This window comes from Saccopteryx bilineata, chromosome 4, assembly GCF_036850765.1.
Source record: "Saccopteryx bilineata isolate mSacBil1 chromosome 4, mSacBil1_pri_phased_curated, whole genome shotgun sequence".
Classification (NCBI taxonomy): domain Eukaryota; kingdom Metazoa; phylum Chordata; class Mammalia; order Chiroptera; family Emballonuridae; genus Saccopteryx; species Saccopteryx bilineata.
Genome location: NC_089493.1, coordinates 109,944,502 through 109,969,795, shown reverse-complemented (window position 1 = coordinate 109,969,795; position 25,294 = coordinate 109,944,502). Strand labels below are relative to the sequence as shown.

Here is a 25,294-nt window from a genome sequence, read left to right as displayed (position 1 = left end):
GGGTTAGATTGTTTACTTGAGATTTTTCTTGTTTCTTAAGTTGTGTCTGAAATACCATCAACTTCCTTCTCAGGACTACTTTCACTGTATCTCATAAATTTGAGGGTTATATATGTTCATTTTTATTTGTTTTCAGGAAATTTTTATTTCATCCTCAATCTCATTGTTAACCTATTTGTTATTTAATAACATGCTATTTAGCCTCCTAGTGTTTGAATGTTTTTCAGTTTTTTTATTGTAATTGATTTCTAGTCTGATGCCATTGTAGTCAGAGAAGATGGTTAATATGGTTTCAATCTTCTTAAATTTATTGAGACTTGTTTTCTGTCCTAACATGTGGTCTGTCTTAGAAAATGTACCATGAACACTCGAAGAGAATGCAGATTCTGCTGCTTTGGGGTGAAATGTTTTTGAGATATCAATTAAATCCAGTTGATCTAGTGTGTCATTTAAGGCCACTGTTTCTTTGTTGATTTTCTGTCTAGAGGATCTATCCATTAATGTTAGTGAGGCATTAAAATCTCCTACTGTTATTGTATTGCTGTATATCTCTCCCCTATGCCCTTATGTCCATCAAAATCTGCCATATATATATATTTTTTTATTTTTTCCTGAGGTGAGAAATGGGGAGGCAAGGCAGAGAGATGGACTCCTGCATGCACCCGACCGGGATCCACCTGGCATGCCCACCAGGGGACAATACTCTGCCCATCTGGAGCGCTGCTCCATTGCAACCAGAACCATTCTAGCACCTGAGATGGAGGCTATGGAGCCATCCTCAGCACCCTGGCCAACTGTGCTCCAGTGGAGCCTTGGCTGTGGGAGGGGAAGAGAGAGACAGAGAGAGAGGTGAGGGGGAAGGGTGGAGAAGCAGGTGGACGCTTCTCCTGTGTGCCCTGGTTGGGAATTGAACCTGGGACTTCCACATGCTGGGCAATGCTCTACCACTGAGCCAACCAGCCAGGGCTGCTTTATATATAAATATTTAGGTGATTCTATATTAGGCACATAAGTATTTACAATGGTTATATCCTCCTGTTGGACTGCTCCCTTTATCATTATGTGGTGACCTTCTTGTCCCTTGCTATAGCCTTTGTTTTAAAAGATGTTTTGTCAGATATAAGTATTGCTACCCTAGCTTTTTTTTTTCCTTTTTAAATTTCCATTTGCATGGAATATTTTTCCATCCATTTACTTTCAGTTTATGTGTATCTTTTGTTCTGATGTGGGTCACTCATAGACAGCATATATATAGGTCTTGCTTTCTTATCCATGCAGCTACCCTATGTCTTTTTATTGGAGCCAGAGGCAGATTAAGGTTGGTTGAGGTCCTGGGCACAGAACAAAATATTAGGTCCCTGGTCATTAGAAAAAAGTATAAAGTTGGGTTTTTGTGGGCCCCAGGGTACACGCCCAGTGCACTTGCCGTTAAATCTGTCTCTGATTGGAGCATTTAATTCATTTACATTTAAGGTTATAATTGATATATACTTATTTATTGCCATTTTATTCTTTAAACCTATAATCCTCTTTCTCTTTATTTCTTTTTTTCTTTCCTCTTCTTATAGCAAGCCCTTTAACATTTCTTGCAGTACTGGGTTTGTGGTAATGAACTCCTGTATATTTGAATAATTTCTTGCCATCCCTCTGGCCTGAAGTGTTTCTGTTGAGAAGTCATATGTCAGCCTTATGGGGCTTTTTTGTGGATAATTGCTTTTCTCTTGTAGCTTTTAATATTCTTTTTTTGTCTATAATCTTTGGCATTTTAATTATGATGTGTATTGGTGTAGGCATCTTTCAGTTTATCTTTGATAGGATTCTCTGTACTTCTTGAACTTTTGTGACTTTTTCCTTCATCAATTTAGGGAAGTCTTTAGCTATAATTTTTTTAAACAAGTTCTCTGTCCCTTGTTCATACTCTTCTCCTTTAGGAATCTCTATAATGCAGATGTTGTTTTTCTTCATGTTGTCTCAGTGGTCTCTTAGAGTTCCCTCAGCCTTATTGAACCTCCTTTTTTTGCTGCTCTACTTCTGTGCTTACATTTACCTTGTTCTCTAAATTGCTGATTCGATCCTCTGCTTTATCCAACCTGTTGTTGATGCCTTCTAGTGCAATCTTTATTTCAGATATTGTATTTGACATTCCTGGCTGGTTCTTTTCTATGGTTTTAATGTCCTTTTTAATGCTTACTAAGTTCTCATTGTGATCATTCATTCTTACTCTAAGATCCTTGAGCATCCTAATCACCATTACTTTAAACTCTGTGTCTGATCATTTGGTTACTTTCATTTTATTTAATTCTCTTCCTGAGGATTTCTCTTGTTGATTCACGTCAACAAGATTTGGGTCATATTTCTTTGTCTGCTCATTTTGTCTATGTTATTAGCTCTGCTCTGACTCCCAAATTTATTGTGACATCTTTATGAGGAAGATGAACTCAGTGGTACTACCCTCCAAACTCCTTGATCTAGGAATGTTTCTTGAGGGTTATATTTACCCCCCTGTAGTATGTGAGTCTTGAATGCTGTTGGCCCTTTTATGGGTGGAATTAATCCCTCAGGCTGGCCAGCTTTAAAGGTCAACCCTGATCACATGTATTAGATGCAGTGCAGTGTCTGTCCTATGGAGTGTAGTTATTCTCTGCAGGGTCTGGCGCCTGCTGGACTCCTTCTTTGGGTGTGCTGTTTGTGTGGCTATTTGAGTCTACCATAGATGTAGTATGCCACTCACTACTGGTTTTGTTGGTTCTGGGTCCTATTGGGTGTGGTTCAGGTACAAGTTGATGTCAGACATTGTTTATAACCCACTGTGAGCTACCTGTCTTCAGCTACCCCTCTATTCACTGTTTGTATCTGTGTTTTCTGTGCCTGGATAGTGTGGGAGGGGACAACCTGTGTATAAGGATCAGCTTCCTCCTGCTTAGAGCTGACAGAAACTCTGTGAAAGGGCCCAAGCTCCTTAAGATTTGCCTCCATTTTTTAGCTGCTACACCTCCTCTTGCAGTTGCCTGGTCTTCCCACAGAGTCTTCTGTAGAAAGACTGTAGTGTGGGCTCAGACTGGCCTCACCCCACCAACCCCTCCACAGGTTACAAGCTTGGTAGATTAGGGCAGCTGAGGTCTGGATTACATTGTTAATTGTAATCAGGGGTCTCTTGGTCAGTAGTTCAGTATGGGGAAAGCAGCCCCTACCTCAGAGCCTAATCCATCAGCCACTGCTGGATACTGCAACTCCATTTCTCCCCGGCGAGATGAGCAGCAGGTTCAGGTGGGTGGGGCCTACAGTCCCCTCTGCAGAAGTTCTTTCAGCTGGGGAGCCCCTGGTCTTAGGGAGGAATATTGAGAGAGTCTTCCACTGTAGCTGATTGTGCCCCTCTGAAAGGTCGCTAAGCCCCTTGACCCAACAGTAGGCTCCAAGGAACTCACACTTTGAATGTCTGTGCCCTAACCCTCTCTCCCTTCCCTCTGTGGAAGTTAGCCCAGCGGGGCAGGATATTTGGCACTTGGCCTGGCTGATTGTGAAGTTCTACTTTGGCTAATGCATTGTGAGCTGCTGTGCAGGTGTTGACAACAGAAAGCAGAATTCACCTCAGCTGGGTTTGCTGTCTAATGAGCTGTCCCTTTAGATATGCTGCTAGTGATGGTAGTTGGGTGCTGCTCTGATGTTGTTCATAGCTAGTCACAGGAAGTGTTGCTTCTGGGTCTCTAAGGAGGGAACCCAGCACAGACCAGTGTAAGACACTGCCGGTGACTGGCCCTCAGCAACCTGTTTGGAGCTATAATCAAACCAGAGTTTGTGGCCGCCTCTACTGGGCTTAGGTTCACATGGAAGGGCAAAGCTACACATCAAAGCTGGCTTTTACCCACACTAGGCCTGAGGGAAGGTCAGCAAAAGGCCCAAGTTTCCCTGAATCCACCTGCCTCCTGGTGCTCCTGTCTGCTGGCTGCTTGTTGAAGAGTTTGGCCACTGAAAAAATGCTGGTAGAGTCTAGATATTGGGGAAATTTAGGGATAAGGAAAGATGGCAGGTATGGCTCCCACCCCAGGGCCCCAGTTGTCAGTCTTTCCTAAATTTTTTCAGACCTCAGTATTGTGTGGCCCCCAGGAGTCCAGTGGGTATGAGCTCTAAAACTAAACAATTTGGTCTGCCCACAGTCCAGACAGTTACTAGGGAGTCTCCCTTGAGGTGGAAGCACCAATCATATTATTGGGAAAGTGAGGGGGAAAGCTCCGGCCTTGACACCAGACAACTGTGTCACTGTCATGCCCTGTGCTTCCTCACCAAGGCTGCTTACTTCTCAGTCTGACCCAGTCTCTATGATTGGGGCAGGAGAGACTCCTGAGGGTGGGGCAGTTGCTTCTCCCCAGGCTGATGCTGCATGGAGGGGACTTCTCCACCCAAGGCAGAAGGCAACTGCAGTACTGGAGAGTGACTCAGCACCGGGGATCTGGTGGCCGTCCCCCATTACATCTCTCCCCAAGTCTCCCAATTTCACACTCTTGTTGCAGCTCTAGTCTTCTCAGCCCTTCCTCACAAGAGCCCCGGGTAAGTGGCTATGAATGAAATTTTCTGTGCTGGCCCATTAAGATAGAGCCTGCATATCCGAGAGCTCCATCTCTTTCTCGTGGGCAGGAACCTTGGCTCTTTTCACTGCCAAACTAGGCCCCTCTACAAGGTTCTAGGGCTCTAGGCTGGGGCACTGGCCTGGGCTGAGGATCCTCCCCTCTTAGGGCAACCGTCCCCACAGTGAGAGTCCCTCCAGACCTTCCACCCGCTTGCTCCTGGAAGCCAGCAGCCCTTTCCTCGTTTTCGCCTTTCCTACCAGTCTCGGTGTGGCTTTTTCTGTGATCCTTGATGATGGATTCCTCTTCATTTAGTCTGAAGTTGGTTTCTCAGGATGATTGTTCTTAAATTTAGTTATAACTCCAATTTGGTCCTGGGAGAAGACAAGTGGAATGTCCATCCACCTACTCCCTTGCCATCTTGGCATCCCCCTTTCCCTTGTGTTTTATTCTGACTGGATGTCAGACACTAAATGTTTCTTGAATGTTGTACTTCATTGTCCAATTTGTCAGTTTGGCAGCAATTTTTCCTTTTAATAAAAGAAATTACTCAGATGGAGATTCCAGATATGTCTAAGCTGTTTTTATTAGGACAATGGAAAAGTCCAACCTTTTTTTCCAAATACAATCAAAAGTAGTAGGACTTTGCCTTTGTAATTCTACAAAGAGTAGTATTATGTAACTAGAAAATTATCTCCCCAAAGCACAAGAGGGAATTTGTTAGCACAGAATACAGCTTGGAAGATGCTGATATAAAACTTCACTCCAAAAGAGAAACCTTTTCAGCTGCTGAAATGTAGTAGAAAGGAGAAAGGAAGTAGCTGCTTTACATGAATGACCAAAATGCACTATAATTATATCAACTTGAAACAGATAAACTGATAACTCTGTGATCACAATAAGTCATGTGTAGTGGAACTAAATACTGCATGTACTATCTCTGCAATGTGTAGACAAGCAGTGAGTGCAATGTACAATAGAAGAGGCAGTTGCCTGACCAGGTGGTGGTGCAGTGGATAGAGCGTCGGACTGGGATGCAGAGGACCCAGGTTCGAGACCTCGAGGTCGCCAGCTTGAGCGCGGGCTCATCTGGTTTGAGCAAAAGCTCACCAGCTTGAACCCAAGGTCGCTGGGTTCAACAAGGGGTTACTCGGTCTGCTGAAGGCCTGTGGTGAAGGCACGTATGAGAAAGCAAACAATGAACAACTAAGGTATCACAACGAAAAACTGAAGATGGATGCTTCTCATCTCTCTCCGTTCCTGTCTGTCTGTCCCTGTTTATCCCTCTCTCTGACTCTCTCTCTGTAAAAAAAAAAAAAGAAGAGGCAGCTATTTTTGCCTTAGCCTGTTTCATGGGACCTTCAGCTGCATAAGCAGTAGAGAATGGCAGGGAGGCCTTCCTGAGTAATTAGTATTTACCATGCCTGTCTTTCCTGTTGTACTGCTCAACAAGGCACTTGTGGACTCTCCTCATGTAATGCTATTTGGATGTTGTCACTCCTGTTTGTAATTAACATAGCATTATTCATCAGACAGTCAGCCTCTACATGGAACACTCCTCAAGGATTCCACTGACTGTCTTTGTTGCCGGTTCTAATGTGGATGGGTAAAGTTTAATCCCAGTTATCTAGCCCAAAGAGATCCCTCCCTTTTTCCTTCTTCCCTCCAGTGTCTCTGCATCATACTGTTTTCTGTCGGCCACAGCCACTCATAGAGAGGAGATTGTCTCCAGTGAGAGTGATACATTTGTTTATTCAGTAACTATAAAAAGTCATTGGCTGACATCAGATTCTGTTCACCAACATTATTGCTTGCATATAATAATCTATTGGCACCAAACTTATCTTAACTTTAAGCTTCTAAACAGTAGGATTATGTCTTATTTCTTCATAATGCCTCAAATAGTGGAGTGCCTAATATATAGTAAATGTTCAAGACCTCTTATCAGCTTAATAAATAGTGATTTGGAAATACCATCTGTTGGATTCTGAAAAAAAGAAAGAAATTGCAACTGGTAAGTGAAGTGCTTAGACTTCCAATGGCCAGGTTAGAAAACTAGTTAATTATTAAATAACTATCCTCTGTATTTGTCTTTGTTTAAGCTGCCAGAAGACCCACCTTACCCACGCGTGCAGACAGCAGATGAGGCTGATGTCTTCGGCGCAGCAGGACAGTTCCCAGGCATTAGGTCCCCTTGCTGACTCTTTCACAGACCCTTCTAGGAGCAGAGTCACATAACTGAAACGGCCACACAGAGTTAGCTGAAGTGCTTAGCTGAGGAACAGAAGAAAAACAACTGGCCTATATTTTATCTTGTAAATGTCCTCCTCTAACCCTCTCAGGTCAAGGAAGTAGCTCTGAGCAACTGAAAACCACCAGCAGAGTGCCATCATTCCTGTCCTGAGGCAAACCTGGGAGGTTCCCACGGTGGGGGAGCTTTTCCTTCACTTGCTTGAAAGGACACTTTTTCCTCATGGGCTTTGTTTTTCTCCTCTCCCACCTGAAAAGCTGCCTCCTGGCTTGCTCTTTTGCTTCCGTAAATCCTACAGGACCAGCTCAAATCCCTTCTCCTTCCTGAAATCCTTCCTGGTCTCCTCAGGGAGCAGTAACTGCTCCTCTGACGAACACCTGGGCAATGTGGTGCTGTTGCTACTTGACATTTCAGCTGTTTTTCCCTTATATTATTAATTTTTTTCTCACCTATTTACTGTGCTTCTTGAGAGATAATGTCTTGGGTTTTTGAAAAACCTGTAACATCTTATTTCATATGACAAATATTTTTAGAATACTTGTAACTTGGGAGAAAAGCATCTAGAAAGTATTTTGACTGAGGTAAATTAACTTAATAAGAATTATTATAGCTATTATGAGAAAAATCTATGAGCATATAACACTTTTATAATATATAAAACCATTTTAAATTATTTTCTTAAAAGAGTAGAGAACACTCTTGGACTTCCCAGCTAGAAATAAGAAAATGTTTCATACTCAGCAATGAATGTAGGTTACACACGTGCAAACAAAGAAACGGAGCTTGTGTTATCCCATCTACATGCAGTAGTCCAGAAATACCAAGTCCATGGTCCATCTACTTAACCATCAAACCACGTTCTTGATTCTAGACAGAACTGCTTGCTGAGTCTTCTTGGCCAGTGATAATGCACACACCAAATGTATGTCTGGATTCACACTAGTTTAAATGTTCTGGTCTAGGCCCTGGCCGGTTGGCTCAGTGGTAAGCATCGGCCTGGCGTGCAGGAGTCCCGGGTTTGATTCCTGGCCAGGGCACACAGGAGAAGTGCCCATCTGCTTCTCCACCCTTCCTGTTCTCCTTCCTCTCTCTCTCTTCCCCTCCCGCAGCCGAGGCACCATTGGAGCAGAGTAGGCCTGGGCGCTGGGGATGGCTCCATGGCCTCTGCCTCAGGCAGTAGAGTGGCTCTGATCGCAACAGAGCGACGCCCCAAATGGGCAGAGCATCGCCCCCTGGTGGGCATGCCGGGTGGATCCTGGTCGGGCGCATGCGGGAATCTGTTTGCCTCCCTGTTTCCAACTTCAGAAAAAAAAAAAAGTTCTGATCTAGTATCTTCTGATAAGCTCCAATCAATTGAAGTTTCAGAGGTATGGTTTTTGCTTACAAACTAACCTTCTAAATACTATCATGCTAATACAGGTATAAGTTTGACACAACAAGTATGAAGATGAATATGACATTTGCAACTTTGACAATAGTAGATCTAGGGCTGTGTAGTATTACTTGCTGGTTTGACAAGGCTCAAGAGGTGCCCGTGTTAAATGTATCATTTTTCAGGTTCATTCCTTTTGTTTCATTTTTTATTGCCGTCATACATATTCTGACACTATTATCTTCACTTCGACTATTGTATTGCTTTCGAGTTCTGCCCTCCATACTCTCATTCTAATACACCCACTCAAGCACTAAATACTTTTTAAGGATTTAAATGTGCCAAGCAGTCTGCTGGAAGACTTAGCTCCCGCATTTCAGAAAAGCTAGTCTCCTAAACAATAATATTCAACAACTCTCCACTTGACAAAATCAGATGTAAGCCAGCCTCTCTTTCCAATCTTATTATATACTGTTTCACTCATATGCCCTACCACTTCAAAGTAAATCATTCACTGTCTTCTGTGATATATGTGTCAGTTTTCAGCATAATTCCCCAGGGCCTAGAACTATAGAATAAATCACTCTTAGAGGTAGAAGTCATGTTCCTATCATAAATCTAACAATCTGAGGGAAAAAAAGTATCTCAATGTAGGCAACATTAGAGGTGCTTTTGAAAATTATTTTTTAAATGCTTGGTAAAATTGAAGAGGCAGTATGAACAGGAATAGGGCCTTCCTTCAAAATTGGAACAAGGAAGTTAAACACTCAGAGTAGGTGGAATAAAGAAATTCAAATACAGAGAACAACTGGGGTGTGGGGAAATGAGAGCACTTTTCCTAAATCTCTTTAGAAACAAACCCCAGGGTAAAGGCTATATAAAAGTAAAGTGAGGAAATTAAGACCCTCACACTGAAAACTTCCACATTTTGAAGGTTAGAGTTCCAAGATGTATGATCATACCCAAAGAGAAGAAGAAAAAAGAATTTAGCATTTTAAATGGACACATTTGTATTGAGCACCAACTGTATGCAGAGCATTGTACTTCTGCATAAAGACCCAGGTAGACTGAACTACCCACAGCAGGGGTCGCCAAACTATGGCCACGGGCTGCATGCGGCCCCTTGAGGCCATTTTCCGGCCCCCGCCGCAATTCCAGAAGGGGCACCTCTTTCATTGGTGGTGAGAGGGGCACATTGACCATCTCATTAGCCAAAAGCAGGCCCATAGTTCCCATTGAAATACTGGTCAGTTTGTTGATTTAAATTTACTTGTTCTTTATTTTAAATATATTTGTTCCCGTTTTGTTTTTTTACTTTAAAATAAGATATGTGCAGTGTGCATAGGAATTTGTTCATAGTTTTTTTTTTATAGTCTGGCCCTCCAACGGTCTGAGGGACAGTAAACTGGCCCCCTGTGTAAAAAGTTTGGGGACCCCTGACCCACAGCGACCATCTCTGCTCCTTCATGAAGCAGTGAGAGTAAACTGCATCACAATACAGTGCCAACTCTTGCTCTAGCACAGGCTTGGGTTCACCAGGATGAACTCCAAATTTACAATCAGGATCAGAATGAGGCTACAATCGCTGCTCTGTATTCTTAACCTGTGTGTTAAATTACCATCAAAGAGCCCTAATTAAGATACAAAATAGAGCTACTTCTTTGTTTCATATGCATCTTCAGATTTCTGAGTTATACATTAAGACAATCTGTGACATCTGTGTATGCTTTTCACAAAAGAAAAAAGCATAAATGCCTCAGGGTGCATCTGTCTGGCAAAGAAACAGATGGAAGAAAAAAACCTGTTTTAGTTTCTATTAAAGTACAGTGAAATATAATAATTTTAAAGGTTGATAAACCATCAGCCAACATCATATTAAACGGCATAAAACTGAGGACTTTCTACCTTAAATCAGGAACAAGACAGGGTTGTCCACTCTCTCCACTCTTATTCAACGTGGTGCTAGAAGTTCTGGCCAGAGCAATCAGACAAGACAAAGAAATAAAAGGCATCCATATCGGAAAAGAACAAGTAAAGCTATCACTTTTTGCTGATGATATGATCCTATACATCGAAAACCCGAAGGACACCACAAAAAGATTATTAGAAACAATAAACCAATACAGTAAGGTCGCAGGATACAAAATTAACATACAAAAGTCCATAGCCTTTCTATATGCCAACAATGAAATATTAGAAAACGAACTCAAAAAAATAATCCCCTTCACGATTGCAACAAAAAAAATAAAATACCTAGGAATAAACATAACAAAGAACGTAAAGGACCTATATAATGAAAATTACAAAGCATTGTTAAGGGAAATCGAAAAAGATACAATGAGATGGAAAAATATTCCTTGTTCTTGGATAGGAAGAATAAATATAATCAAAATGGCCATATTACCCAAAGCAATATACAAATTTAATGCAATTCCCATCAAAATCCCTATGAGATTTTTTAAAGAAATGGAACAAAAACTCATCAGATTTATATGGAACTATAAAAAACCCCGAATAGCCAAAACAATCCTAAGGAAAAAGAATGAAGCTGGGGGCATTACAATACCTGACTTTAAACTATATTATAGGGCCACGATAATCAAAACAGCATGGTATTGGCAAAAAATAGACACTCAGACCAATGGAACAGAATAGAAAGCCCAGAAATAAAACCACATATATATGGTCAAATAATCTTTGATAAAGGGGCCAACAACACACAATGGAGAAAAGAAAGCCTCTTCAACAAATGGTGCTGGGAAAACTGGAAAGCCACATGCAAAAGAATGAAACTCGACTACAGCCTGTCCCCGTGTACTAAAATTAATTCAAAATGGATCAAAGACCTAAATATAAGACATGAAACAATAAAGTACATAGAAGAAGACATAGGTACTAAAATCATGGACCTGGGTTTTAAAGAACATTTTATGAACTTGACTCCAATGGCAAGAGAAGTGAAGGCAAAGATAAATGAATGGGACTACATCAGAATTAAAAGTTTTTGCTCAGCAAGAGAAACTGATATCAAAATAAACAGACAGCCAACTATATGGGAACTGATATTTTCAAACGACAGCTCAGATAAGGGCCTAATATCCAAAATTTACAAAGAACTCATAAAACTCAACAACAAACAAAAAAACAATCCAATAAAAAAATGGGAAGAAGACATGAACAGACACTTCTCCCAGGAAGAGATACAAATGGCCAACAGATATATGAAAAGATGCTCAGCTTCATTAGTTATTAGAGAAATGCAAATCAAAACTACAATGAGATACCACCTCACTCCTGTTAGATTACCTATTATCAACAAGACGAGTAATAGCAAATGTTGGAGAGGCTGTGGAGAAAAAGGAACCCTCATTCACTGTTGGTGGGACTGTAAAGTAGTACAACCATTATGGAGGAAAGTATGGTGGTTCCTCAAAAAACTGAAAATAGAACTACCTTATGACCCAGCAATCCCTCTACTGGGTATATACCCCAAAACCTCAGAAACTTTGATACGTGAAGACACATGTAGCCCCATGTTCATTGTAGCACTGTTCACAGTGGCCAAGACATGGAAACAACCAAAAAGCCCTTCAATAGAAGATGTGGCACATATACACTATGGAATACTACTCAGCCATAAGAAATGATGACATCAGATCATTTACAGCAAAATGGTGGGATCTTGATAACATTATAAGGAGTGAAATAAGTAAATCAGAAAAAAACAAGAACTACATGATTCCATACATTGGTGGAACATAAAAATGAGACTAAGAGACATGAACAAGAGTGTGGTGGTTACCAAGGGTGGGGGGGGAGGGAGGACATGGGAGGGAGGGAGGGAGAGAGTTAGGGGGAGGGGGAGGGGCACAGAGAACTAGATAGAGGGTGACGGAGGACAATCTGACTTTGGGCGAGGGGTTTGCAACATAATTTGATGACAAAATAACCTAGACATGTTTTCTTTGAATATATGTACCCTGATTTATTAATGTCATCCCATTACCATTAATAAAAATTTATTAAAAAAATAAAAATAAAAAAAAAATAAAGGTTATAAAATAAGGTGAAGGCTATATAAAAATACATCAATAAATTCTATGACAAAAACGAGAGAATATTTTGGATTAATCTGAAAAGGCTGAGTTTCCTAAGACTTTGAAAAATGAGAAAAACCATTTGGCAAAATCCTTAACGTGTAATTTTTTTTGTTTGGTTTTGTTTTAGGTTCCAGATTCAGCGATGTTCAACTGATCCAAACAGTTATAAAAGTTTAGGAGACAGCTTTCGAACAATTTTCCGAACAGAAGGGTATGTATGGTTCTAAGCATATGTTGATAGAGAGATTTAAATATATTATTACATAACATGTTTTTTTATTTTGAATTGTTTCCTTTCTTATTAGGGGAAAATGTTTAAAGGGGTGCCTTTCTAGATTTTTAAGTTGTTCCTGATAATGTAATTGAAAATTAAATATGTATACAATAAAACTTATCATAAAAATGATATTAATAGTTAGTTTGATAACTAGAGGACAATTTCTGTTTCTTTTTAGAGTTCTCAGTAACTGGGATTATGTAAACATCATAGTTCCTTATTTTGATTCCAAACTATACTGCCCAGATGTGTTCCTTGTTTGCATTGTGGTTCATGAATATTCAATGAAAGCTGATTTATGTCAGAAATTGATGTGTCAAATTCATTATCCTATTAGATGAACAAATAAATAGAACATTTATATAAGCAAAACTTGTCTTTGATGCATAGATTCAGTTAAAGACTTTAGCATAATCAACCAAAGAATATTAGATTTGCTTTTCGAAGTTGTTTTCATAAGAGAATTGGTTGAAAATAATTATACAAAAATGATGATAACAATAGTGATAATTAGTGTATTTAGCCTCATCATGTACTAGGAATCCTTATAACTCTATGGGTTCAGTTCTATTAAGAGCCATCCCAGGTGGATCGATAAAGAAACCAAGACTCAGAGAAGTTTATAATATTTATATATCTGGGGATCATGGAGCTGGGACTCAAGTCTAGGTCTGTTTGACTAGAATTTGAGTTTTCATTTTTTCACATCCTCTCAAACACTGGACATTGTCAACCATTATTTGGTGTATCTTCTACTCACATCTATCTCTTATTCCTAATATAATAGGTAAAAAATGAAAAAGTTTTAATAATATTCCTTTGAAGTAATTTGAATTAAGCATCTTTATGTCATAAAGTATAATTTCTTTTGTGAGTTGCTTATTTGTGTCCTTTATCCATTTCTCTTAGGTTATATTTTTTTAATGATTTGTAGGAGCTCAGTATATTGTTATAGGTGCTAATCTTTTGACTTGGGAATGCAAATATTTTTCATAACTTGTCATTTGTCTTATAACTACAGTGTCCTACACCTTTCAGACATTTGTATTTTTTGAAGATTGTAATTTTGTGACTATATTTGTCTGTCTTTCTTTGTGATATCTTGATGTTACTTTTTTAAAATTTTATTTAGAAAACTAAATTTAACAGAATGACATTGATCAAGAAGAGTAGCTAGGTTTCACATAAACATTTCTATAGCATTTGAACTGTTGATTATGTTGTGTACCCATCACCCAAAGTCAGTTCATTTTCCGACAACTTATATCTGTCCCTCTTTACACCTTTCACCCCACCCCTCCTCCATCTCTCCCCTATATCCCCCTCCCCACCCCCACCCCCGGTACTTTTTTTTTTTTCTTTTTTCTTTTTTTTCTTGTATTTATTTTTAATGGGGTGACATCAGTAAATCAAGATACATATATTCAAAGATAATATGTCCAGGTTATCTTAAAGTTCAATTATGTTGCATACCCATCACCCAAAGTCAGATTGTCCTGTCACCCTCTATCTAGTTCTCTTTGTGCCCCTCCCCCTCCCCCTTTCCTCTCCCTCTCCCCCCTCCCCCCGTAACCACCACACTCTTATCAATGTCTCTTGGTCTCACTTTTATGTCCCATCTACGTATGGAAAAATGCAGTTCCTGTTTTTTTCTGATTTACTTATTTCACTCCGTATAATGTTATCAAGATCCCACCATTTTGCTATAAATGATCCAATGTCATCATTTCTTATGGCTGAGTAGTATTCCATAGTGTATATGTGCCACATCTTCTTTATCCAGTCATCTATTGATGGGCTTTTTGGTTGTTACCATGTCCTGGCCACTGTGAACAATGCTGCAATGAACATGGGGCTGCATGTGTCTTTACAAGTCAATGTTTCTGAGTTTTTGGGGTATATACCCAGTAGAGGGATTGCTGGGTCATAAGGTAGTTCTATTTTCAGTTTTTTGAGGAACCACCATACTTTCTTCCATAATGGTTGTACTACTTTACATTCCCACCAACAGTGGATGAGGGTTCCTTTTTCTCCACAACCTCTCCAACATTTGCTATTACCTGTCTTGTTAATAATAGCTAGTCTAACAGGTGTGAGGTGGTATCTCATTGCAGTTTTGATTTGCATTTCTCTAATAACTAAAGAAAATGAGCATCTTTTCATATATCTGTTGGCCATTTGTATTTCTTCCTGGGAGAAGTGTCTGTTCATATCCTCTTCCCATTTTTTTATTGGATTGTTTGTTTGTTTGTCGTTGAGTTTTATGAGTTCTTTGTATATTTTGGATATTAGGCCCTTATCTGAGCAGGTGTTTAAAAATATCATTTCCCAATTAGTTGGCTGTCTGTTTATCTTGTTATCAATTTCTCTTGCTGAACAAAAACTTCTTAGTCTGATGTAGTCCCATTCATTAATTTTTGCTTTCACTTCTCTTGCCTGTGGAGTCAAATTCATAAAATGCTCTTTAAAGCCCAGGTCCATGAGTTTGGTACCTATGTCTTCTTCTATGTACTTTATTGTTTCAGGTCTTATGTTTAGATCTTTGATCCATTTTAAGTTAATTTTAGTACAGGGGGACAAACTGTAGTCCAGCTTCATTCTTTTGCATGTGGCTTTCCAGTTTTCCCAGCACCATTTGTTGAAGAGGCTTTCTTTTCTCCATTGAGTGTTGTTGGCCCCTTTATCAAAAATTATTTGACTATATATATGTGGTTTTATTTCTGGGCTTTCTATTCTGTTCCATTGGTCTGAGTGTCTATTTTTTTGCCAATACCATGTTGTTTTGATTGTCGTGGCCCTATAATAGAGTTTGAAGTCAGGTATTGTAATGCCCCCAGCTTCATTCCTTTTCTTTAGGATTGCTTTGGCTATTCGGGGCTTTTTATAGTTCCATATAAATCTGATTATTTTTTGCTCCATTTCTTTAAAAAATGTCATTGGAATTTTGATGGGAATTGCATTAAATTTGTATATAGCTTTGGGTAATATGGCCGTCTTGATTATATTTATTCTACCTAACCAAGAACAAGGTATATTCTTCCATCTCATAATGTCTTTTAGATTTCCCTTAACAATGGTTTATAGTTTTCATTGTATAAGTCCTTTACATTCTTTGTTATGTTTATTCCTAGGTATTTTATTTTTTTTGTTGCAATCGTGAAGGGGATTATTCTTTTGAGTTCATTCTCAGATGTTTCATTGTTGGCATATAGAAAGGCTATTGACTTCTGTATGTTAATTTTGTATCCTGCGACCTTACTGTATTGGCTTATTTTTTCTAGAAGTCTTTTTGTGGATTCTTTGGGGTTTTCGATGTATAGGATCATATCATCTGCAAAAAGTGATACCTTTACTTCTTCTTTTCCGATATGGATGCCTTTTATTTCTTTGTCTTGTCTGATTGCTGTGGCAAGAACCTCTAGTACCACATTAAATAACAGTGGAGAGAGTGGACAACCCTGTCTTGTTCCTGATTTAAGGGGGAAAGCCTTCAGTTTTGTGCCATTTAGTATGATGTTAGCTGATGGTTTATCATATATGGCCTTTATCATGTTGAGATATTTTCCTTCTATACCCATTTTGTTGAGAGTCTTAAACATAAAATTGTGTTGTATTTTATCAAAAGCCTTTTCTGCATCTATTGATAATATCATGTGGTTCTTGTTCTTTATTTTGTTGATATGGTGTAATTACGTTAACCGTTTTACGTATGTTGAACCATCCTTGAGATTCTGGGATGAATCCCACTTGATCATGATGTATTATTTTTTTAATATGTTGTTGTATTTGATTTGCTAGTATTTTGTTTAGTATTTTAGCATCTGTATTCATTAGAGATATTGGTCTGTAGTTTTCTTTTTTTGTGCCATCCTTACCTGGTTTTGGTATAAGGGTTATGTTTGCCTCATAAAATGTGTTTGGAAGTATTGCTTCTTCTTCAATTTTTTGGAAGACTTTCTGTAGAATAGGAACCAAGTCTTCTTTGAAGGTTTGATAAAATTCGCTGGTATAGCCGTCTGGGCCTGGACTTTTATTTTTGGGGAGGTTTTTAATGTTTTTTCTATTTCTTCTCTACTAATAGGTCTGTTTAGGCTTTCTGCTTCTTCTTGACTCAGTCTAGGAAGGTTGTATTGTTCTAGGAATTTATCCATTTCTTCTAGGTTGTTGAATTTAGTGGCATAAAGTTTTTCATAGTATTCTACAATAATTCTTTGTATAGCTACGATGTCCGTGGTGATTTCTCCTCTTTCATTTTGGATTTTGTTTATATGAGTTCTTTCTCTTTTTTCCTTGGTAAGTCTTGCCAAGGGTTTGTCAATTTTGTTGATCTTTTCAAAGAACCAGCTCCTTGTTCTATTAATTTTTTCTATAGTTTTTCTGTTCTCTATTTCATTTATTTCTGCTCTGATTTTTATTATCTCCTTTCTTCGGCTGGTTTTGGGTTGTCTTTGTTCTTCTTTTTCTAGTTCCTTAAGGTGGGAAGTTAAGTGGTTCACTTGGGCTCTCTCTTGTTTGTTCATATATGCCTGAAGTGATATGAACTTCCCTCTTATCACTGCTTTTGCTGCATCCCATAGATTCTGATATGTCGTATTATCATTTTCATTTGTCTGTATATATCTTTTGATCTCTGCACTTATTTCTTCTTTGACCCATTCATTTTTTAAAAGTATGTTGTTTAGTTTCCACATTTTTGTGGGATTTTTTCCCTCTTTTTTGCTGTCGAATTCTAGTTTCAAGGCTTTATGATCAGAAAATATGCTTGGTACAACTTCAATTTTTCTGAATTTGCTGATGTTGTTTTTGTGGCCCAGCATATGGTCAATTCTTGAGAATGATCCATGTACACTGGAGAAAAATGTATACTCAGTCACTTTGGGATGAAATGTCCTGTAGATGTCTATCATATCCAGGTGCTCTAGTGTTTTGTTTAAGGCCACTATGTGTTTGTTGATTCTCTGTTTGGATGACCGACCTAGAGCCGTCAGCGGTGTATTGAGGTCTCCAAGTATGATTGTATTTTTGTCAGTTTTTGTTTTAAGGTCAATAAGTAGCTGTCTTATATATTTTGGTGCTCCTTGGTTTGGTGCATATATATTAAGAATTGTTATGTCTTCTTGATTCAGTGTCCCCTTAGCCATTATGAAATGGCCATTTTTGTCTCTGAGTACTTTTGCTGTCTTGTAGTCAGCATCATCAGATATGAGTATTGCTACGCCTGCTTTTTTGTGGATGTTATTTGCTTGGAGTATTGTTTTCCAGCCTTTCACTTTGAATTTGTTTTTATCCTTGTTACTTAGATGAGTTTCTTGTAGGCAGCATACAGCTGGATTTTCTTTTTTGATCCATTCGGCTACTCTGTGCCTTTTTATTGGTGAATTTAATCCATTTACATTTAGTGTAATTATTGACACTTGTGAGTTCCTCATTGCCATTTTATAGATTGCTTTCTGTTAGTTTTGTGCCTTGTTTGATTCTTCTCTTTCGTTTTTCTATCTTTTGTTTTTATTTGGTTGTGTTCCATACATCTTTCCTCTGTTGCTATCTTTTTTAAATCATGTGCTTCTGTGGTGGTTTTTTCAATGGTGGTTACCATTAAGTAATGAAAAGGGTCCCTACCCTGTTCATTGTAGTGAACTATTTTGTGAGTACTTTTGCCCTCCATCGCCCTTTGCCACTGTTAATCTTCATCCTCTCCCCCCCTTTCTTATTGTTGTCACAGTTTAAAGTTGGTTTTGTTATGTTCTTCTTGGAGCTTTTACTTGTGGCTTTGTTGTTGTTGTTTTTTTATTCTTTGTATCTGATTGGAGAACCCCCTTTAGTATTTCCTGGAGTGGGGGTTTTCTGGTGATAAATTCTCTCATCTTTTCTGTATCTGTGAATGTTTTTATTTCTCCTTCATATTTGAAGGTTAGCTTTGATGGGTATAGTATTCGTGGCTGAAAGTTCCTCTCTTTCAAGACTTTAAATATTGGGGTCCACTCTCTTCTAGCTTGTAGAGTTTCTGTTGAGAAATCTGATGATAATCTAATGGGCCTTCCTTTATATGTTGTATTCTTCTTTTCCCTGGCTGCCTTGAGAATTTTTTCTTTGCAGTTGGTTTGTGCCAATTTTATTATGATGTGCCTTGAAGTAGGTTTGTTGGGGTTAAGAAAACTTGGAGTTCTGTTTGCTTCTAGAATTTGAGGTTTTATTTCTTTCCAGAGGCTTGGGAAGTTCTCATCTATTATTTGTTTGAGTATGTTCTCCATTCCATTTTCTCTCTCTTCTCCCTCTGATATACCTATTATTCTTATGTTATTCTTTTTGATGGAGTCAGATAATTCCTGTAGGGCTATTTCATTTTTTTTAATTTTTGAATCTCTTTCTTCTTCTCTTTGTTGAGCCTCAAGTTGCTTGTCTTCTATTTCGCTGATCCTCTCTTCTATCTGGCCTGTTCTATTAGCTAAGCTTGTTACCTCATTTTTCAGCTCATGAATTGAGTTTTTCATCTCTGTTTGATTTGTTTTTATGGTTTCAATTTCCTTGGAGATATACTCTTTGTGTTCATCTAGTTGTTTTCTGAGCTCCCTAAATTGCCTTTCTGTGTTTTCTTGTATATCTCTGAGTATTTTTAGAATTTCTATTTTAAATTCTCTGTCATTTAACTCCAAGGTTTCCAATATCTTAAATTTTTTCTCCATAGATTTTTCCTCATCTCTCTGTGTTACCTCTCTTTCTTTTGTATCCATGATATTCGATTTTCTCTTCTTTAATGGCATCTGAGGATGGTTTTCTTGATAGCATTAATGAGATTTTATAAGGAATAAAAGGATAAAAAAATAAAAATAAAAATAAAAAATTGCGCGTTTTTTTTAAAAAAAATTAATCATTAAATAAAGAAAAATAAAATAAGATAAAAATTTGAGGAAAAAAAGGGAATAATTCCTTCCCCTCCTTTTTTCCTCTCCTCTCCTCTCCCCTCTTTTTTGAGAAAATCTTGTGATTAACTGTGAATTATATTGTACTAAATAGAACAAACAATACCTGTAGTGGAGGGCCTGAGTTGGGGAGAAGTAATATAGGGGTAAAGGAAAAAGAAAAAAAAGAAAAAAAAATACAAGATATAAAAATTTTTTATATATAAAAAAGGGGGGAGCAGTATAGACCCACAAAAAGCAAATTAGGAAAAAATTTGGGTCAAGAATAAAATGATTTGCTTTTAGGTGTTGGCTGACTCAGAGTTATGATGAGAGGAATAAGAGGGAAACAGGAAAAAGGGGTGGAAAATTAAAAAATTACTATTGTATTTAGTGGAACAAGAACTAGATAAAATGGAGAGCCAGGGATGGGAGCACTGCTAATGTGTTAAAAAGGTGAAGTAAAAACCCTCCAAAATGCCACAAACTTAAGTTTGAGTCCCAGATAAGATAATTTGTTCGTTATTGAAGTTTGAATGAGAGAAGACGTAAAGGAGAGAGGAAGAGACTAATATAGAGGGAGAAAAGAGAGAGAGAGAGAGAGAAAAGATGGAACAACTTATAGAAGAAAAAAGAAAAAGGAGGAGAGAGAAAGAGAGAGTTAGGGGTTTTGGATTGCAACCCTCAAAGAGAGAAAGGAGGAGGAAAGAAAAGATAATGGGAGATGTAACACTTATGGGTAGTGTAGTTCAAAGAGAGGCGAGAGTAAGACTGAGAGAGAATTAAATGACCAAATTGGAGTAGAAAAAAAAAATCAAGAATGAAGAAAAGAGACACAGACGAACAAATATAATACAATGGGATAGGTTATAAAATCTGCAGATTATTCTTGATTTTGAGAGGTTGTCGTCTTGCTTTTTCTTTTCTGTCTTTCTGGTCGGTGACTTTGTACCCCGGGTTCTGCCCCTGTGGCACGCTCTGGAAGAGGTTTGCAGTTGATAATTCTCTATGGTAATGTCATGTATTGGGCTTCAGTCTCGTTGGCAGTCGAGGTTCATTAGTGTTTATAGGCTCCAACAGTGAGAGGATCTCTCACTGTGAGAGTGTTCCTGGAGCCTCTCTCCTAGTCTTTCCTTCCACAATTAGAAGCCTGATAATCCAGCTATGGGGTTGCTGCTGCCTCTGCCTGGATAGTAAGAGTCTCAAAGAGATGGCAACTCCCCACTCTATTCCCACTAAGCACAGGGCTCTGAGTAAGGCTCAGTCAGTCAGACCTGCCAGCATAATCAAGCGTGGCTTCCTCTCACTCAAAGACCTCTGGCTCTGCCCCTCTGTGGGATAACTCGAGTGCCCACTCCTGAGGCGTTCGGAGTAATCTCTTGCCCACTCTCTGTGCGCACCCACCAGGATGTCAGACCAGACAGGTCACACTTCGAGTGAAATCCCTACCCACACGGAAAAGATCGAGTTTTGGAATTGGCTTTCGCTCTATCCTCGTGCGGCTTTCCCAAGGGGCTAGGGCTGCCTGAGATTCCACTCCTGGCCCGCTCACAGACCTGCTCCTCTGTGGGAAAAACACGGGCGCCCACCTCTGAGGAGTTCGGAAGAATCTCCTGTCCACTCTTCCTGTGTGCGCACTGACCAGATTATGAGTTTCAGGCGGGACGCCTCTCACTCCGAGAAAGCCCTCTGCCCACACGGAAAAGTTACTGGGTTGGAATTGGCTTTCGCTCTGTCCCCGTGCGGCTTTCCCAGGGCGCTGGGGCTTCCGCTCCTGGCCCGCTCACAGGCCTCTGACTCTGCTCCTCTGAGGGAAAACACGGGCGCCCACCTCTGAGGAGTTCGGAGGAATCTCCTGCCCACTCTTTGTGCGTGCGCACTGACCAGATTATGAGGATCGGGCGGGACGCCTCTCGCTCCGCGAAAGCCCTCCTCCCGCACAGAAAAGTTACGCCGTTGGAGTTGGCTCCAGCTCCCTCCCTGTGCCCGGTCCCCTCAGGGCGCTGGGGCTCCTAGGGGATGCTGCTTTTTGCCCACACAGAGGCCTCTGACTCTGCTTCTCTGTGGGTTAGCACGGGCGGCGCCCACCCCTGAAGTGTTCGTAGGAATCTCTTGCCCACTAACCACGCCAACCAGGAGATGCGGAAAATGGCTGCCCCACTTGTCTTTCTTTGTCTGGGTTTGGCGCGCGCGTGTTAGCTTGAATTGCCCAGGTTTTTCCATGGCTTGGATCTCCGTGCCACAGCCTGGTTTAGCTGTTTGTACCACAGCCTGGAACTATCCACTCCCTATGCCCGCCTTAGTTTCTATATTCTCAGTTCTCAGTGAAAGCCATCCTGCTTGGATTAGAGAGGAAGGCGGAGCATTTCTTACTCCTTATTTCCCCTGGAGTTTGACCATATATTTAGCCAATCTTTCGCTCGATCCTACCTTCGGGTGTGTTGTGAAGCATCTGAAGACTCCAAGGATAGGTTTTTCTGTTTCTGGTTGAAGAACTTGTTGAGTTTATGGGGAGATTTTCGGTATCGCTTCCTACCGCGCCATCACTGTGACGTCTCTCTCCCCCGGTACTTTTAAAAAGGCAACCATCCACTAACCCCAAGATTATAATCACTTTTTTTTTGGTACTTTCTACATTTAAATCTTTATAAAAGATTTTTTTTTTCATGTGAAGTGTGGTAGATAAGAATTAAATTTTATTTTCAAGTGATTAAATTGTCCAGACACTAGTTGTTGAAAAGAATCCAAACTTTTCTCATTAAATGGAAATGCTAGCTTATTTCACATATTAAACTTTCATGTATGTCATCGAATTTTTCTATTCTGTTTCTCCATTTCCTGTTTTATCTCATTAACTTATTATCTCTATCATACTATTTTCATTATTTTATCTTTGGAGTATTTTGGGAATATGTAAAAATATGGCCTACAGTATAAGTGTAAATTCTTTATCCTTGTGTACAGAGCCCTTCTAATATGGCCGTCTCTTCTTCTTCAGGCTCATCCACACATCTGCTCTAGGAATAGCAAACGGTTCAGCCCCTGGTCTCTCACAGTCTTATGGCTTTGCATGTCATTCCCTATTCCTGGAGGAACAACCCCTAATTCACACTAGAAACTACAGCTCTTCGTTCCTGGGAGCCCTTAGGTTTTACCCTCTCTGACCTCCTTTTCTCTACCACATGCTTTCTTTACTAGTCTTTCCTTCTTTATATACATATGCTATATAAAGTAGAGTACTCATCACCCTGATTTATTGTGCTCATTTTCCGTTTCCCTTCTCCCACTCCAAAAATGTATTTCCCTAAGGGCCATGTCTCATTCACCTCTGTGTTTCTGATGCCTGTATTTGCACTGGGTAGAGAGACTCAGTAAGCATGAGCGGAACAAGTGAGTGAGTGTCCTTGCACCAACATTGTAATGATGCAAAATGGAACAGGGATCACAATTCTTGCTGTAGACCACCCACTCTGAAGTTATGATAATGATCTTGATGCTTGATTAAATATTTTGAGGTCACCTAGTGACATAGGATTAGCAAGTTTTTGCTGTGACACTGGTGGTGGGACGCCTAAGTTCCATAAATTGATAGTGTACCTACTGTACAACAAGTATGGTCAAATTTATGTTTATGTTACCTAAAATATATATCATAGAAATAAGTCCCACTATATTATGTACTTAAATAGCATGTCCTTTTCCAGTAAAACTGTGGTGTCTGCATTGCCAAGTTCTGTAAGCTGTAACAGATATCTCTGATTTGGATGTGGGAGTTCCTTAGCCAGCCTCTTCATTTCATGTGTGTTTTAGGAAGAATTTGATGTTTCTGCTTTGATATCAAGTAATATAACAAACATACAGTATGTGTGGTCCTTGCATAGTAAAATTGCCCTTTTCCTAGACTATATGTGTAATTGCTTCTAGAGCAAATTGACATTCTTTCTGTACTGCCGTTAGATCTGGACATGCTGTTAGCCAAAAGCCAGAATGCTCCACTTTTAGAGATGGAAATATTTGTAAAAGAAAAAACTGCCTGTTATTTTTGATACAGACTAAGAGCATTTAATGGCCTTAGGTTAAAAAAGAAAAGAAACCCTTTTAACACATACTGTGTTGAATTTTTTTTTCTAGTAAAAGCAGTTCCTTTTGATTTTCTTATTTAGCTTTTAGAGTAGAGTCAGCTTTCCAGTGTATTCCTCTCCGTCAGGTACAGAGCAGCCAGTTTTAGTCCGTGGTATGCAAGCACAAGTAGTAGTCAATTTGACTATTTGCATATTTAAGACAATTCATCTCTCCTGGTTTTTCCTGTCTTCCCCAGGTTAAATGTTTTGAAAGCTAGTCCTTTTCTGTTGTTTGAAAACGTTAAACTTTGTTAAGATACTTAGAATTTTCACAAATGTCCCATTTCCCCTCTGGAAGAAAATGAACTGATGGTTCTTAGAGATGTAATACCCCATCTTCCCAGAATCCACCTGTTTCCAAGAGACAATAGCTCAATCACCTGGCTCCAAAACCCTTTACTGCTTCTAAGATTCCTTTTCTCCATAAAAGCATAGATACATCGTACTTTCATTAAAGGCATACTTTTTCAACCTAGCTTTACCGAGGTGAAATTAATTTCAAGTAAAAATAAACACTTTCCAAACTCTGAGTAAAGATTTCTACAATATGAAATCATCATAATTAGTTAGCTTTCACCATCACTGTTTCCTCTAAAAAAGAAGAGAGAGCTCGGAGGAAAAGGAACTTGCCACTGTTAAGAGTACCTTCATCATCACCGTGATTCTTCATCTTACTCTGATTTGACAAAAATAAACGAACAGGTCTGTCTACTGTAATTGTGAGCCCAGAAAGACACAAAGATGTAGCTTAGCTGATTAGGTGCCTTTAAAACCAATAGGTTTGTTTTGTACTCTCACCATGAAGAGTGGCTGGTATCTCTACTGTGTTTCCATGCATTGTGCCTCACTTGTGTCTGCTTCAGAGCATCTCATAAATGTTTGTCTAGTCTCTTTCATACTTGTCCTTCCTTTAAAGCAAATGATTGAGATGTTTGCAGATGGTGAGGGGATTATAAATATGCTAATAAAAAACTGGAACAGCCCACCCTCTTACTCTTCCTCCTCTGAAAGTGCCTAGTGGCCATTTTTCCTGAAATAAAAGAGAAAAAAGTATTAAACAGAACTTACAATATTCTGGTGACATAAATAAAGACAAGAAACTAATATTTATTTTCCTCAGTGTAGACACTATGCTAGGTACTTTTTCATTCATTATTCTCCACACAGGGCTGTTCTCAACACAACACAGCATCATTATGTCTGCCTTATGTATGAGGATACTGAAAATCTGAGAAATTAAGTAATTTGCCCAAAGCCACCCAGGTATTAGTGATGTATCATGGTTTTTCTATTATACTATATCACCTTTCACTAAACACCGAATTCTGTTATGCATTGAATGTAAAGAAGACAGTGTGGAAGTAGTGGCTGTAAATGCCTAATTTTTAAGTACCTTTGGTATATACCTACCCTCAAATCACACAGCAATTTAAAGTAGCTTTCATCTCCTCCTTCAAGTGAAGTCTGAAAGCTCGGAGACACCAGTATATGTTCAGTCAGCCAAATCTTGTTGATTCTGGGGCGGCACCACAAACCTCTAACAACTTGAGACTTAATCCAGTCATTGCCCCATCCCTTACAGATAGCTCTGTATCCCTGAAAAGTTCATGGTTTTCCATCCGTCTCCTCTTATCCTGCATGCGCCTTAGTTTTCTTATGAGAAAAATTCTTGGGCATTGGTTTGCCCAAGGCAAATAACTAGGAAACAACTA

At 39.3% G+C, this 25,294-nt stretch overlaps 1 protein-coding gene across 5 annotated transcripts in view; it reads left to right on the top strand.

Annotated features, from left to right (window-relative positions):
* The window catches only part of SLC25A21 (solute carrier family 25 member 21), a 567,550-nt gene that overhangs the window by 404,142 nt on the left and 138,114 nt on the right, over positions 1-25,294 (top strand). For 3 of the 5 annotated variants that reach the window (XM_066277782.1, XM_066277784.1, XM_066277785.1), the window contains exon 3: positions 12,413-12,496. The exons of the other annotated variants lie outside the window; for them this stretch is intronic. In XM_066277782.1, the coding sequence (XP_066133879.1) occupies positions 12,413-12,496 (84 nt within the window). The remainder of the gene's footprint in view (positions 1-12,412; positions 12,497-25,294) is intronic. 5 annotated transcript variants of the gene reach the window in all.